General features: G+C 38.1%; 1 protein-coding gene across 1 annotated transcript in view; it reads left to right on the top strand.

The window, feature by feature from the left end:
• Positions 1 to 3,088: 3,088 nt before the first annotated feature.
• Positions 3,089 to 18,535, top strand: part of tmem240 (transmembrane protein 240) — a 29,281-nt gene continuing 13,834 nt past the window's right edge. Inside the window, exons 1-2 of the mRNA XM_062965780.1 lie at positions 3,089 to 4,490; positions 4,753 to 4,859. Coding sequence (XP_062821850.1) covers positions 4,242 to 4,490; positions 4,753 to 4,859 — 356 coding nt within the window. The 5' untranslated portion in view covers positions 3,089 to 4,241. The remainder of the gene's footprint in view (positions 4,491 to 4,752; positions 4,860 to 18,535) is intronic.

The raw sequence follows: 18,535 nt of genomic DNA, 5'->3' as shown, positions 1-18,535 counted from the left end.
CTCTCAAAGGTCATCTAGATGATCTCATAAGGCCACCAGAAGACCTTAGATAAGGAAAGGGACCCTCAAAGACCATCTATATGGTTTCATAAGACCATAGATAAGGAAAGGGACCCTCAAAGGCCTTCTAGACGGCCTCATAGGACCATAGGTAAGGAAAGTGACCTCCAAAAGCCATCTAGATGTTCTCCTAAGACCATAGGTAAGGAAAGAGACCTTCAAAGGCCATCTAGATGATCTCATAAGGCCATAAACAAGCAAAGATACCTCCAAAGACCAGGACAAGGGCCAGGTCAATGACCTTGGAGAGCCGCATCCGTCCCATGGGCCTTAATTTGGGGACCCCTGTTGTAGACTCTCAGACTTGATATTCTGGGTTATATGTCTGTGTGGAAGGGCCCTTAATGTGCCTTTATTTACCCTATGGCTCCTTCCACATATCTGTATAAAATCCACATTGAACTGGGTTATATTATATTATAATCCTGATCAGATATTGTAGTCTCTCAGACTTGATGTTCTGGGTTATATGTCTGTGTGGAAGGGCCCGTAATGTGCCTTTATTTACACTATGGCTCCGTCCACATATCTGTATAAAATCCACATTGAACTGGGTTATATTATATGATAACCCTGATCAGATATTGTAGACTCTCAGACTTGATAATCTGGGTTATATGTCTATGTGGAAGGGCCCTTAATGTGCCTTTATTTACACTATGGCTCCTTCCACATATCTGTATAAAATCCACATTGAACTGGATTATATTATATGATAACCCTGATCAGATATTGTAGTCTCTCAGACTTGATATTCTGGGTTATATGTCTGTGTGGAAGGGCCCTTAATGTGACTTTATTTACACTATGGCTCCTTCCACATATCTGTATAAAATCCACATTGAACTGGATTATATTATATTATAACCCTGATCAGATATTGTAGTCTCTCAGACTTGATATTCTGGGTTATATGTCTGTGTGGAAGGGCCCTTAATATGCCTTTATTTACACTACGGCTCCTTCCACATATCTGTATAAAATCCACATTGAACTGGGTTATATGGCAGTGTGGACTCATAACCCTGATCAGATATTGTAGACGACCTCATAAGACCATAGGTAAGCAAAGAGACCTCCAAAGACCATCTAGATGGTCTCATAAGGCCACCAGAAGACCTTAGATAAGGAAAGGGATCCTCAAAGGCCATCTAGATGGTTTCATATGACCATAGGTAAGGAAAGAGACCTCCAAAGACCATCTAGATGATCTCATAAGACCATGGGTTAAGAAAGAGACCTCCAAAGACCATCTAGATGGTCGCATAAGACCATAGGTAAGCAAAGAGACCTCCAAAGGCCATCTAGATGGTCTAATAAGATCATGGGTAAGGAAAGAGACCTCCAAAGACCATCTAGATCAGGGGTCCCCAAACTAAGGCCCGGGGGCCGGATGCGGCCCTCCAAGGTCATTTACCTGGCCCCCGCCCTCATTTATAATATAATATTTTTATATCAATTTTAATAATATATTGTATATACATATGATATTGATAATAATATCATTTTATACAATACTAATAATAATACCATATAATAATATTAATTATATGTTATATATTACATATAATATTACAGTATAGTGGTATAGTTCAATATAGTAATATATAATGCTAATATTGTGCTATGCTAATAATATAATATATTGTATGTACATACAGCTGCTCTGAGTTCCCTTCGGGGTGAGAAGGGTGGGATATAAATGTAGTAAATAAATGTAGTAAATGAATAAATAAATAATTTTGAACTTAGGCTCACCCAAAGTCTGAAATGACTTGAAGACACACAACAACAACAACAATCCTAATTATCCCGACTATCTCATTGGCCAGAAGCAGGCCCACACTTTCCATTGAAATCCTAATAGGTTTATGTTGATTAAAATTATTTTCATTTTTAAATATTGTATTGGTCTTTTATTGTTAATGTTGTTATTTTGCACTACAAATAAGACATGTGCAGTGTGCATAGGAATTTGTTCGTTGTTTTTTTTTCAAATAATAATTCGGCCCCTCAACAGTCTGAAGGATTGGGGACCGGCCCTCTGCTTAAAAAGTTTGAGGACCCCTGATCTAGATGGTCTCATAAGACCATAGGTAAGCAAAAAGATGCTCAAAGACCAGCTAGATGGTTTCATAAGACCATAGGTAAGCAAAGAGACCTCCAAAGACGATCCAGACAATCTCATAAGACCATAGGTAAGGAAAGGGGCTCTCAAAGGCCATCTAGATGATCTCATAAGACCACCAGAAGACCTTAGATAAGGAAAGGGACCCTCAGAGACCATCTAGATGGTTTCATAAGACCATAGGTAAGGAAAGGGACCCTCAAAGGCCTTCTAGACGGTCTCATAGGACCATAGGTAAGGTATTATTATTATTATTATTATTATTATTATTTTTCGTGTCAGGAGCAACTTGAGTCGCTTCTGGAGTGAGAGAATTGGCCGTCTGCAAGGACGTTGCCCAGGGGACGCCCGGATGTTTTGATGTTTTTACCATCCTTGTGGGAGGCTTCTCTCATGTCCCAAGTTTATTATTATTATTATTATTATTATTATTATTATTATTATTATTATTATATCTGTATTTTATTTTAAGTGAACCAGATGTATGTTGTACGTTGTATTTGCATTGTCTGTTCTTGATAAGGCCAACTAGCTAATCAATAAATTGTTGTTGTTGTTGTTGTTGGAGGCTATGTCTTGTCAAAACCTGCCTTGGGTTTTCTTAATGGCTGAATGAATATGAATATCGGAAGCGGCTTGAGACCTGCTGGGTTTTTCTACCGCATTGTTAGCCCGGCTCGGGCTTGGTGCAAGTGGCTCAATGTCATCAACCCCCCAAAAATAGAGAGAAAAATCACATTTTTTAGGTTGATTCTCCTCCCATTTCCCTGCAAATTTCATGTTTTTTCCCTTCCTATTTGTGTGCATTTTCTCTCCCCACACTCCACCCTGCATTGGTTTTTTCCCCCCTACATTAGCGGTTATATAGCTCTGATTTTTTTTTAAAAAAAGACTCCTACATGACGCCAGTGTGCTTCCATTTTCACCCCCTACCGAGACCAAAAATAGGGGGATCTACATGCCTTCCTTGCCTCACTTTTAACCTGAGCCAGGGAGAAAGAAGACCTTCCCCTCCGGCTCCTGAATGGTCGACATTTTCCCCAAAAAAGGAGAGAGAAAAAGGAGGGAGGGAAGAGATCTCCAGACCCAGTTTTCTCCTTGGCATCCGTTCACCTGTTTCTAAGGGATGGAGAAAAGAGAAGACAGAGATGGTTGGAAAGGCAACTGAGATATATTTTTTTCTGAGTATAAGGTGCTGCTTCGTAATTTTTTTTTGGTTTTACAAAACCCGATTGGGCTGGATCCACCTCTCCCTGAGATATATATATATGTTTCTGTATATATGCAGAGTATAAGGTGCTGCTTCGTATTATTATTTTTTGTTTTCCCAAAACCTGATTGGGCTGGACCCACCTCTCCCTGAGATATATATATATATTTCTGTATATATGCAGAGTATAAGGTGCTGCTTCGTATTATTATTTTTTGTTTTCCCAAAACCTGATTGGGCTGGACCCATCTCTCCCTGAGATATATATATGTATTTCTGTGTATATGCAGAGTATAAGGTGCTGCTTCGTATTATTATTTTTTGTTTTCCCAAAACCCAATTGGGCTGGATCCACCTCTCTCTGAGATATATATATTTTTTTTCTCTCTGTGTGTATGCAGAGTAAAAGGTGCTGCTTCGTATTATTATTTTTTGTTTTCCCAAAACCCGATTGGGCTGGATCCACCTCTCTCTGAGATATATATATATATTTTCTCTCTGTGTGTATGCGGAGTATAAGGTGCTGCTTCGTAATTTTTTTTTGTTTTTTTTGTTTTCACAAAACCCAATTGGGCTGGATCCATCTCTCCCTGGCGGTGCATTATCCGGGTTGCAGCACCGCGATGTGGTCGACCTTTCCGCTCAAGGGGTTCGGCGCATCCCAGGAAAATAGAATCCAGCCTGTCGAAAGAGCAGCGCTTTGAACAGCCTCGGGGAACCTAAAAAAGGACAAAAAAAAAAAACAAGGGTGGGAAGCAAGGAAGGAGAGCGAGAGAGAGAGAGAGGACGAGACAGAGAGAGAGATCCAGCTCGGGGAATAAACCCAGGAGAGTGTCTCCGTGTATGGTTGGAGAGTGGGGGGGGCAAGAGCCTTCCCCCCCCTCAGGACTGCAGTTGGGCTTGAAGACCTTGTTTGTGACCGTATCCGACCTCTGCCGAAAATCCTGGCACCCCTTCCTCTCGTTTTTCATCTTGGGCAAGGGGGTGGGGGGTGGCCTGGGGGGCAGTGAGACCGCGGCCGTCCATTTCCAGTTGATGTCCATGAATGCTAACACCATGATATTTATGATCCTCGGAGCTTCTATTGTTATGGTAAGGGCACCCAAATATACCCCTGTCACCCCCCAATTTTCATGCCACCCCTACCCCCCCTACTCCCCCCCCTCGCCATCCTTCGTCTCCGTGTTGTCCCATTTTGGTGTTGTACGTCTGTGGCTCTCTCTTTTATTATATAATTGTCAAAAAAGAACGAGTCTCGTTTTGATTGCCCTAGTTTTCCGTAGCAGCCAAACGCAAGTGAATGTTTTATTCCACCACCTCTAGCCCTGACCAGATGCCTTATGGGCTCTTACAGGCAATTGCGTGCTTGATGGATATGAACGCTCTCTTGGACCGATTTCACAATTATATCTTACCGCATTTGAGGGGCGAAGACCGGGTTTGCCACTGCAACTGTGGAAGGTAAGTCACGTTACGGCGACTCTTTTGCCTTGCATGGCATGGCCCCCGCTCCGTTGCATGGGATGCATCTCTCGTCTTCCCTTGGGAATCTGTGAAGGGGGAGGGATGCTAAAAAGAAAGAGGGACAGGCAAGGATGATGCCCTTATATCTTGATGGATATTGCCATTTCTTGGGAAAGGAGTTGCTTTAGGAATAGGGTGTTCTCATCACTCTGTTTAATGCAGTGTTTCCCATCCTTTTTTTGACCAGGGACCACTTTGACCAAAATTTAGTATGTATTATTATCACTACCATTATTTTCCCCACCTTAGCACTACACAACACAGGTATTTCTATGTAAACCAGTGGTTCCCAGCCTTTTTTTTAAAGCAGGGACCACCTTGACCAGGGACCGTCTTGACCAGGAACCACTTTAACTAGGGACCACTTTGACCAGAGACCACTTTGATCAGGGACCACTTTGAAGAGCGACAACCTTGACCAGGAACCACTTTGACCAAAATTTAGTATGTATTATTATCACTACCATAATTTTCCCCACCTTAGCACTACACAACACTTAAGTATTTCTATGTAAACCAGTGGTTCCCAGCCTTTTTTTTTAAAGCAGGGACCACCTTGACTAGGGACCACCTTGACCAGGGACCACTTTAACTAGGGACCACTTTGACCAGAGACCACTTTGACCAAAATTTAGTATGTATTATTATCACTACCATTATTTTCCCCACCTTAGCACTACACAACACTTAGGTATTTCTATGTAAACCAGTGGTTCCCAGCCTTTTTCATAAAGCAGGGACCACCTTGACCAGGGACCTCCTTGACCAGGAACCACTTTAACTAGGGACCACTTTGACCAGAGACCACTTTGATCAGGGACCACTTTGAAGAGCGACAACCTTGACCAGGAACCACTTTGACCAAAATTTAGTATGTATTATTATCACTACCATTATTTTCCCCACCTTAGCACTACACAACACTTAGGTATTTCTATGTAAACCAGTGGTTCCCAGCCTTTTTTTGACCAGGGACCACCTTGACTAGGGACCACCTTGACTAGGGTCCACTTTGACCAGGGACTATTTTGACCAGGGATCATTTTGACTAGGGACCTCTTTGACTAGGGACCACTTGACCAGGGACCATCTTGATCAGCGACCTCCTTGATCATGGACCATCTTACCCAGAGACCACTTTGACCAGGGACCACCTTGATCATGGACCACCTTGATCATGGACCACCTTGATCATGGACCACTTTCATCATGGACCACCTTGATCATGGACCACTTTCATCATGGACCACCTTGATCATGGACCACCTTGATCATGGACCACCTTGACCATGGACAACCTTGACCAGGGACCACTTGATCAGGAACCATTTTTACTAGGGACTACCTTGACCATGGACCACTAACCCTAACCCATTGACCACTTTGACTCTCCATCATTAGTACCAAAAGGGTTACGAATCAGTTTTTGGTCAACTTTAGATCCGGTTTGGTTTTCTAGGTTGCTGATTCAGAAAATTGCATTGGATAGACCCCATCAGCTCTAGTTTCTGAAAAAGAACATATGCCATCCAGTAGTCACCATCTGCTTGCCTACAGAAAACGTAATAATAATAATAATAATAATAATAATAATAATAATAATAATAGTCCTAGACACTTGGAAAGTGTCCGATGTGTGATCCAGTACAACAGCCAGCAGAGTGGACTCATCTTGTTGTGTTTCAAATAATAATAATAATAATAATAATAATAATAATAATAATAATAATAATGGAATAATAATAATAATGGGAAGTGTTCGACTTGTGATTTTGTAATATGAAATCCAGCATATCTATATTGTTTGCTGTGTCATAATAAAATAATAATAATAATAATACATCACACAGTCCTAGACACTTGGGAAGTGTTCGACTCGTGGTTTTTGATACGAAATCCAGCATATCTATCTTGTTTGCTGTGTCATAATAAAATAATAATAACAATATAACTTTGTTTTTGTACCCTGCCTCCATCTCCCCGAAGGGAGTCGGGATGGCTAACATGGGGCCAAGCCTCATATCTAATAATCTAGAGCTGATGTGGTCTATCCAATGCAATTTTCTGAATCAGCACCCCAAATAATCCAGGAACAGGCCTTAAAACGAAGACACCAAGAAAATAATACATTTTTTTTATTGGGCTGTATTATTATCCGTAGTAGTAACAATGAGGCCGCAGACCATATTTTAGTTCTTGCGGATCACAGGTTGGGAATCACTGGTTTAATGTATGGCATGGTGGCATTGTACCTATCAGCACTTTGAATTTTCCATAATGTTTCTGTAGTACATAATCTCATGTTAAGCTTTACAACAATCTTGCAAAGCAGGTCAGTGTTATCTCCTCCATCCTGCGGATGGGAAAAAGAAGGGGAAGGCCAATTTAACCCGAGTGAGAGTCAAAGCAAGGACATTGTCATTCATAGGGTTGTTGTGTGTTTTCCGGACTGTCTGGTCATGTTCCAGAAGCATTCTCTCCTGACGTTTCACCCACATCTATGGCAGGCATCCTCAGAGGTTGTGAGGTCTGTTGGAAATTAGGCAAGTGGAGTTTTTATATATCTGTGGAATCTCCAGAGTCGGTGAAAGAACTCTTGTCTGCTTGGCGCAAGTGTGAATGTTGTTATTGGCCACCTTGATTAGCACTGAATGGCTTTGCAGCTTCAAAGCCTGTCTGCTTCCTGCCTGGGAGGGATCCTGAGGGAAGTGCCATTATGTCACTCTTGGCCTCTGGCCACGTTTTTTATGATGTGATGGTGAGTTTTTATAATTATGTATTAATTTGTTGTGATTGGATTGCATTTTATGTTGTTGTATTTTATTGTACAGTAGAGTCTCACTTATCCAACCCTCGCTTATCCAAGCTTCTGGATTATCCAAGCCATTTTTGTAGTCAATGTTTTCAATATATCGTGATATTTTGGTGCTAAATTCGTAAATACAGTAATTACAACATAACACTGCTGTGTATTGAACTACTTTTTCTGTCAGATTTCTTGTATAACATGATGTTTTGGTGCGTAATTTGTAAAATCATAACCTAATTGGATGTTTAATAGGCTTTTCCTTAATCCCTCCTTATTATCCAAGATATTCGCTTATCCAAGCTTCTGCCGGCCCGTTTAGCTTGGATAAGTGAGACTTTACTGTACATTTTTGGGCTTGGTCCCCATGTGAGCCATCCTGAGTCCCCTCAGGGAGATGGAGCGGGATACAAGAATAAAGTTGTTGTTGTTATTATTATTATTATTATTATTAATAATAATAATAATAATAATAATAAGTTTATTTATATCCCGCCTCCATCTCCCCCGAAGGGGACTCGGGGCGGCTCACAGAAATATCAAATAAAAACAATAACAATATACAATACACCAATAAACAAAACATTATAAAATCTAAACATTAACCTATGAAATAAAAACAGGCTTAATAAAACATAGAATTAAAACCAGCGAGGTTACAGTAATAGATAAGCTAAAGTGCGCATTATAAGTTGTAAACTCAAGATAACAGATAAAGTGCAGCAAATTATTATTATTATTATTGTTATTTTATTATGACACAGCAAACAAGACAGATATGCTGGATTTTGTTTCACAAAATCACAAGTCGAACACTTCCCAAATGTCTAGGATGGTGTGATATATTATTATTATTATTATTATTATTATTATTATTATTATTATTATCATCATCATCATCATCATCATCATCATCATCATTATCCTTGGTTGGGAGGTGTTCGCTGGCCCTGATTGTTTCCTGTCTGGAATTCCCCTGTTTTCAGAGTGTTGTTCTTTATTTACCGTCCTGCTTTTAGAATTTTTAAAATACTGGTAGCCATATTTTGTTCATTTTCACGGTTTCCTCCTTTCTGTTGAAACTAACCACATGCTTGTCGATTTCAATGGCTTCTCTGTGTCGTCTGACACGGCGGATGTTAGAGTGGGCCCAGCATTTCTGTGCTCGCAAATAATATGCTGTCTCCAACAGACAGGACACAATCAGGGCCAGCTAACACCTCCCAACAAAGGATCCCCCCAGGCAGGAAGCAGCCAGGCTTCAAAGCTGCATGGCTGTTCAGTTTTTTAAAAAAGCTCTATAATCAGGACAGTAAATAAAAAGCAATACTCTGAAAACAAGTGAATTCAAGACAGGAAACAATCGGGGCCAGCTAACACTTCCCAACAAAGGACCCCCCCCCCAAAGGCAGGAAGCAGCCAGAGAAATGGCTAAGTTGGCCTTTTTTGAAATTGCAATCGCCCCATACTTCATCTTATGTTTTTTGCAACCCTTCTTATAATAATATAATAATAATAATAATATAATAATAATACTAATAATAATAATAATAATTATTATTTATTTGTATATCCCGCTCCCATCTCCCCCAGAGGGACTTGGGGTGGCTCACATGGGGAACAAGCTCAATGTCACATATAATAAACAGTTATACAACAACGTCCTTGTGAACGTTATATACACTGAATCCTCTTAAAATACGGTAACTAAATAAGTCACCTGGGTCCCTGCCTAGCTTCTCTCCTGGCCCAATGCCTTTCCGAGCGATCCAACTCTCTGTCACTTGCACACCATTATTTGGACGCACTAATGAATATCGGAAATATTTGATACACACAACTTTGCTTTTAGCTTTGGCAATTCAATGGAGTGACCTTCAAGATCATGGCAATATTTTGCCCATTCAAGGCTATGCTGACGGAAGAAAGGCAGCAGCTGCCCAGAGCAGTAAAACAAAAACAAACTTAATTGCTTGTGGCTAATAGATGAGGAACCATTCTTTTCAAGTCCTTGAATAACATGCCTTCACACTTATTTATTTACTTATTACATTTATATCCCGCTCTTCTCACCCCGAATGGGACTCAGAGCGGCTTACAAATCAAATGAACATACAATATATTATTAGCATAGCACAATATATGCATTAAATTAAATTAAATTAAATATAAGCACCATGTCTCCTGTGTCCATATAACAATATAATAATAGATAATAATCATACTATACTAATAATGTAATATATTGAATAATAATTGGCAGCGTTAATTATTATCATGTATGCTGGAACTCAATTGACAGACCCAGTTTTTTGAACTGAACACGCCTATTTGTATTTTATAATGTGTTTTTTTTTAACTGATTTATATTGTACTGTATAATTTTTATACATGCGTTTTATTGTAAGCCGCCCTGAGTCTCATGTTGGGTGAGAAGGGTGGGATATAAATATTGTAATAAATAAATATTGTATATGCATATATTAATAATATTATAATGTAATATAATAGTAATAAAAATACACTATTATAATGGTATATTTATATTACATGTAATATTACTAATAATATTACAATATAGTGTTATAGCACAATTTAGCAATATATAATGCTTATATTGTGCTATACGAATAATATAATATATTGTATGTACATATGACTTGTAAGCCACCCTGAGTCCCCTTCGGGGTGAGAAGGGCGGGATATAAATATCGCTAATAAATAAAATAAATTACTATATTGTACTATATCATTATATGGTAATATTATTATACAGTAGAGTCTCACTTATCCAAGCCTCGCTTATCCAAGCTTCTGGATAATCCAAGCCATTTTTGTAGTCAATGTTTTCAATATATCGTGATATTTTGATGCTAAATTCGTAAATACAGTAATTACAACATAACATTACTATGTATTGAACTACTTTTTCTGTCAAATTTGTTGTATAACATGATGTTTTGGTGCTTCATTTGTAATATCATAACCTAATTGGATGTTTAATAGGCTTTTCCTTAATGCCTCCTTATTATCCAAGATATTCGCTTATCCAAGCTTCTGCTGGCCCGTTTAGCTTGGATAAGTGAGACTCTATATTACATTTAATATATAACGTGACTTAAAGTCAGGGGAAAACCTTTACCTTTACCTTTTATATAATTAATATTATTATATTGTATTATTGTTATATATTTATAAATTATTTTATATATATATATATATATATATATATATATATATATATATATATATATATATACACACACACATACACACACATACACACACACACACACACATACACACACACACACACACACACACTAGCTGTGCCCAGCCATGCGTTGCTATGGCTAGGATTTAATTTTTCTTTTCTTTTTGTTGTATGAACGTAGAGGCGTGGAAGAGAGGTTGTGCCGTCAGTTTTCGAGGTTGTGGGGCATTTAGTTTAGTTGTTTTGTCCGGTGCCGTGATTCCATTACCCTTTTATATATATATAGATATATATGTATATAAAATTATCATAGCATGTTGCTATGGCACAAGTGTTCTTTTTCCCATCCTAGACATTATTCCACAGATATATACACCCCACCTGACTTGTTTCCAACACACCTCCCAACCTCTGAGGATGCCTGCCATAGATGTGGGCGAAGTGTCAGGAGAGAATGCTTCTGGAACATGGCCATACCGCTCGAAAAACTCACAGCAACCCAACAAGCAAGTACAGTAGAGTCTTACTTATCCAACGTTCTGGATTATCCAACGCATTTTTGTAGTCAATGTTTTCAATATATTGTTATATCTTGGTGCTAAATTTGTAAATACAGTAATTACTACATAGCATTAATGTGTAATGAACTACTTTTTCTGTCCAATTTGTTGTATAACATGATGTTTTGGTGCTTACTTTGTAAAACCATAACCTATTTTGATGTTTAATAGGCTTTTTCTTAACCTCTCCTTATTATCCAACATATTCACTTATCCAACATTCTGCCGGCCCGTTTATGTTGGATAAGTGAGACTCTACTGTAGTTTAAAGGGGAAATCCAGTTGCTAATTCATTCTCATCTGTTTCAAGCACATCTACACTGCCATATGATCCATTTTCTGAATCCAGATGATCTGCTATGACAGTGTGGACTCCTATAATCCAATTTAAATCAGATAATCTGGATTATGTGGCAGTGTAGCTCCAGCCTCAGTTAAGAGGTGACCTCCCTGAATGCTTTCCCAAGCTGATCTGCTTATTTATTAATTTTCTCCATGCGTTCTTGGAATGGCTCTTGCGTCGAGAGCCAAATGCTTTTCCTTCTATTGAGTTTTATAGATGTCACCGGCATTCTTTGGAAAGGAGCAGCACACATCCCGGCCTTCAAGCCAAATCTATTGTCCCTCAGACCTGAACCATCAATTAATTTCTTCGAAAGAGCCAAACGGGAAGGAAGGCCCTTGTAAAACTGGTTTAAGTTGGAAGCGGATGGATTTACATCAGGGGTCCCCAAACTTTTTAAGCCGAGGGCCGGTCCACAATCCTTCAGACTGTTGAGGGGCCGGATTATCATTTGAAAAAAAAAATACAAACAAATTCCGATGCACACTGCATATGTCTTATTTGTAGTGCAAAAACAACAACAACAAGAACAACGAAAGAAATGAAATGAATCATTTCTGTGACACTTGTTGTAAGTGTATAGTAAGGTAAAGAAGGAATGACTAAGCTAATAAATAAGGACAATATCCCTCCCTTTTGGTAGGGTTCGTTCTTTACTTCAGATAAAGAGGTTAATTCAATATAGTTTCTATTGTATTACCCTCACTCAACTATATGGGCTGGAAACCGCTAAGGCGAAGATGGAAGTCTTTTTTATATTTTTATACTTTTTTTAAAAAAAAATTTAATAATTTTTTTTTTACTTTTTCTTTGAAATTTTACTATTTTTTCTTCTTACTTTTTCTCTTTTTTTCTCCTTTTTTTTCACTTTCTGTCAAAATTATTGTTCTCACTCTTTCGTTGTTATTTCTTTATTATACACTCCAATAAAAATATATACAAAAAAAAAAAAGAACAACGAAAGAACAATGCAATATTTAAAAACAAAAACAATTTTAACCAACATACATTTATCAGGATTTCAATGGGAAGTGTGCTCCTGCTTCTGGCCAATGAGATAGTCAAGTTAATTAGGATTGTTGTTGTTGTTGTTGTTGTTGTTGTTGTGTGCCTTCAAGTCATTTCAGACTTTGGGTTAGCCTAAGTCTAAAATGTATTTATTTATTATTTATTTATTTACTGCATTTATTTACTACATTTGTATCACGCCCTTCTCACCCCAAAGGGGACTCAGAGTGGCTTAGAAATTATATGTACATACAATATATTATATTATTAGCATAGCACAATATTAGCATTATATATAACTATATTGAACTATACCACTATACTGTAATATTATTGGTAATATTATATGTAATATAGAATATATAATTAATATTATTATATGGTAATACTATTAGTGTTATATTGTATTACATTATAATATTATTATCAATATTATATGTATATACAATATATTATATTATAAAACTGAGGGCGGGGGCCAGGTAAATGACCTCAGAGGGCCGCATCCGGCCCCCGGGCCTTAGTTTGGGGACCTAAGGGAACTCAGGGCAGCTTACAAGCTATATAATAATATAATATATTGTATATACATATAATATTGATAATATTATAATGTACTAGCTGTGCCCGGCCACGCATTGCTGTGGCGAAGTCTGGTGGTATGGGAAATAAAGTATTGAGGAATTGGTGGTAGTTAAGGTAAAAGGTAAAGGTTTTCCCCTGGCATTTAAGTCCAGTTGTGTCCGACTGCACACTGAAGTGGATTATATGGCAGTGTGGAGTCAAGATAATCCAGTTCAAAGCAGATAATATAAGATTATAAATGGGTTATATAGCTGTGTGGAAGTCTACACTGCCATATAATCCAGTTAAAATCTGGTAATCTGTGGGGAAGAGGCCTAAATGAGGCCTAACTCTGCCTGTCCCCTGGGCTGAGTGGGTCGCTATGAGACCAAGTGGGCGGAGCTTAGGCTTCTAACTGGCAGCAACTGGATAAAAACTATTATTCCTCTCCCTCTAATTAGGACTTTATTTTTCTTTTCTTTTTGTTGTATGAACTTAGAGGCATGGATGAGGGTTTGTGCTGCCAAGTTTAGTGTTTCTGGGATGTGAAGTTTTGTTGTTTTGTCCTAGGCCGAAATGTCATTACCCTTTTATATATATAGATTACAATATAATACTGATAATAAGACAATTTAATAATATTAATTATATATTATATATTAAATGTAATATTACTAACAATGTTACAATGTAATGATATAGTACAATATAGTAATTTAATGCTAGTATTGTACTATGCCAATAATATAATGTATTGTATGTGAATGTAATTTGTAAGCCTCTCTGAGTCCCCTTTGGGGTGAGAAGGGCGGCATATAAATGTAGTAAATAAAATAAATAATAAATATATGTACATACAATATATTACATTATTAGTATAGCACAATATAAGCATTACATATTACTATATTGTACTATACCACTAGGTTGTAATATTATTAGTACTATTACATGTAATATAAATATACAATTATAATATATTATTATTATTATTATTATTATTATTATTATTATTATTTTACATTATAATATTACAGTAGAGTCTCACTTATCCAAGACTCGCTTATCCAAGGTTCTGGATTATCCAATGTATTTTTGTAGTCAATGTTTTCAATATATTGTGATATTTTGGTGCTAAATTAGTAAATTTGGTAATTACAACATAACATTACTGCGTATTGAACTACTTTTTCTGTCAAATTTGTTGTATACCATGATGTTTTGGTGCTTAATTTGTAAAATCATAACCCAATTTGATATTTAATAGGTTTTTCCTTAATCCCTCCTTATTATCCAAGATAGTCGCTTATCCAAGGTTCTGCCGGCCCGTTTAGCTTGGATAAGTGAGACTCTACTGTATATTACATTATTAGTATAGCACAATATAAGCATTATATATTTCTATATTGTACTATACCACTATATTGTAATATTATTAGTACTATTACATGCAATATAAAGATACAATATTATTATTATTATATTACATTATAATATTACAGTAGAGTCTCACTTATCCAAGACTCGCTTATCCAAGGTTCTGCTGGCCCGTTTAGCTTGGATAAGTGAGACTCTACTGTATATTACATTCTTAGTATAGCACAATATAAGCATTATATATTTCTATATTGTACTATACCACTATATTGTAATATTATTAGTACTATTACATGTAATATAAATATACAATTATATTATTATTATTATTATATTACATTATAATATTACAGTAGAGTCTCACTTATCCAAGACTCGCTTATCCAAGGTTCTGCTGGCCCGTTTAGCTTGGATAAGTGAGACTCTACTGTATTACTATCAATATTTTACTCAACAGCCTGCACACTGGAGCTTCACACACAAGGCCTTCGATCTAGAGCAGTGGTTCCCAAACTTATTTGTCCTTCCGCCCTCTTTCCAGGAAAAATATTACTCAGCGCTTGCTGGAAAGGGGGCGTGGCTTAGAGGGATGGGCGTGGCTCCTGCTCAAGAGGGCGGGGCTGAGCCTCTCCCCTAGTCCAAGATGCAGGGCTGCGAGGGGAGGTGGGCGGGGCCACAAATGGGCGGCCAGGACTGGGGTGGGAGGAGTTACGAGCTCTGAGCTAGGGCTGAGCTTCTATCCCTGTCCTAAGTCGCCTGGCAGGACACGGGGTGGGGCTAGAGGAGGGGGCGGGGCCTCTATACCCCGCCCCCGTGTTCTAGGTATACAGAGGCTCAGCCCTGTCTCGTGCTCTTGGGAAGAGGCCCCGCCCCTAGCCCCGCCCTTTAGTCCTAAAAGGCCTCTCAGGAGAAATATAGAGGCTCAGCCCTGTCTCAGGCTCTTGGAAGGAGGCCCCGCCCCCTTCCCTAGCTCCGCCCTCTGTGTCCCAACAAGCGCCTCAGGAGAGGTATAGAGGCTCAGCCCTGTCTTGCGCTTTTGGGAAGAGGCCCCGCCCCTAAGTCCTAAAAGGCCTCTCAGGAGAAATATAGAGGCTCAGCCCTATCTCAGGCTCTTGGAAGGAGGCCCCGCCCCCTTCCCTAGCTCCGCCCTCTGTGTCCCAACAAGCGCCTCAGGAGAGGAATAGAGGCTCAGCCCTGTCTCGCGCTTTTGGGAAGAGGCCCCGCCCCCACTCCTAGCCCCGCCCTTTAGTCCTAAAAGGCCTCTCAGAGACGTATAGAGGCTCAGCCCTGTCTCGGGCTCTTGGAAAGAAAAGACAGGTCAGGGCATGTGCTTGCTTTCCAGAACTTGGGAACGTTCCTTTTGTGGTCTGGAGCCCATTAAGGACCCTTGAGAGCCCAAACCAGCATGTCAGAGGGAGATGCGAAATAATAAGCAACCAGCGCGATTGATATAACAAATGGCATAATATGTTCCAAGAGCCGAGCACCCACTAACAATCTGCGGCCGTATTTTCGAGCCGCTTGTGATTTCTGAAACATCTTGAAAGGCAGCCCACCTCAAAAGACAACATTGAAAGCATCTGAATGCGCAGATCAAAATAATTCTTCAGAAAGAGGTGTATTCAGGATCTGTTTTTAAGGTGAGGGAGGAGGTCAACATGATGATGATCATAATAATAATAATAATAACAATAATAATAATAATTAAAGTATGACACGGCAAACAAGATATGCTGGATTTCATATCACAAAATCACAAGTTGAACACTTCCCAAGTGTCTAGGACTGTGTGATGTATTTATTATTATTATTATTATTATTATTATTATTATTATAGTATGACACAGCAAGCAAGGTAGATATGCTGGATTTCGTATCACAAAATCACAAGTTGAACACTTCCCAAGTGTCTAGGACTGTGTGTATTATTATTATTATTATTATTATTATTATTTCGCATCATCTGAAAATACATCACACAGTCCTAGACATTTGGGAAGTGTTCGACTTGTGATTTTGTGATACAAAATCCAGCATATCTATCCCGTTTGCTGTGTCATATTATATACGGTAATAATAATAATAATAATAATAATAATAATAATAATAATAATAATAATACACACAGTCCTAGACACTTGGGAAGTGTTCGACTTGTGATTTTGTGATAAGAAATCCAGCATATCTATCCCATTTGCTGTGTCATATTATATACGGTAATAATAATAATAATAATAATAATAATAATACACACAGTCCTAGACACTTGGTAAGTGTTCGACTTGTGATTTTGTGATACGAAATCCAGCATATATATCCCGTTTGCTGTCATGCTAAAAATAATAATAATAATAATAATAATAATAATAATAATAATACACACAGTCCTAGACACTTGGGAAGTGTTCGACTTGTGATTTTGTGATAAGAAATCCAGCATATCTATCCCATTTGCTGTGTCATATTATATACGGTAATAATAATAATAATAATAATAATAATAATAATAATACACACAGTCCTAGACACTTGGTAAGTGTTCGACTTGTGATTTTGTGATACGAAATCCAGCATATATATCCCGTTTGCTGTCATGCTAAAAATAATAATAATAATAATAATAATAATAATAATAATAATAATAAAACACACAGTCCTAGACACTTGGGAAGTGTTCGACTTGTGATTTTGTGATATGAAATCTAGCATATATATCCCGTTTGCTGTGTCATACTAAATAATAATAATAACAATAATAATAATAATACAACACACAGTCCTAGACACTGTGATTTTGTGATACGAAATCCAGCATATATATTCCGTTTGCTGTCATACTAAATAATAATAATTATTATAATAATAATAATACAACACATAGTCCTAGACACTTGGGAAGTGTTCGACTTGTGATTTTGTGATATGAAATCCAGCATATATATCCCGTTTGCTGTGTCATACTAAATAATAATAATAATAATAATACACACAGTCCTAGACACTTGGGAAGTGTCTGACTTGTGATTTTGTGATATGAAATCCAGCATATATATCTCATTTGCTGTGTCATACTATGTCTTTGTGTCAATAATAATAATAATAACTTTATTTTTGTATCCCGCCTCCATCTCCATGTATTGAAATACCTGACACATTTAGCACTTTATAGCTGGCCATTCCAATGCTAAATCCTGGCCACTGTATGCGGATTATTGTTATTAGGTTTTAAATGTTCGGTTATGTGTTGTATGTGGGGCACAAACGCCCTGAATAGCAGCAGCAATACTATTAATAGTTTTACGTTCAAACAGCTGAATCCTTGTAGTACCATACCACCCTAAATATACCCAATCTCCTCTGATTTTGGAAGCTAAGATGGATTGGACCTGGTTAGTACTTGGATGGGAATATCCAAGAAATACACAGTGATCTCCAGGTAGAGTTAAGAAAGTAAACAGACAGAAACCGGTGTGACGGGTATAGAAAACTCAACAAGTTCCCTGGTACTCTCTCGACACACAACTGAGTGTAATGCAAGCTGACAACGCAAGATAGGGAAAGCTAAAATGCTCCTGAATTCATTAGCTGGGGAAAGACTGCAGCTCTATAGACTCGGTTGGGGAGACAGCAACCAAATAGGACACGACACCACACTCTTTTCCTAGCAGCCCGGAGCCTGTAATTCGCTGCCTTGTCACTCTCGCCGTCCCAATCCCATCCCATTCTCGTTCTTAGCAAGCA

The sequence above is a fragment of the Anolis carolinensis genome, unplaced genomic scaffold (assembly GCF_035594765.1).
Source record: "Anolis carolinensis isolate JA03-04 unplaced genomic scaffold, rAnoCar3.1.pri scaffold_15, whole genome shotgun sequence".
NCBI lineage: Eukaryota > Metazoa > Chordata > Lepidosauria > Squamata > Dactyloidae > Anolis > Anolis carolinensis.
The sequence above is the reverse complement of the archived record's forward strand: the minus strand, read 5'-3'. Positions and strand labels throughout refer to the sequence as shown.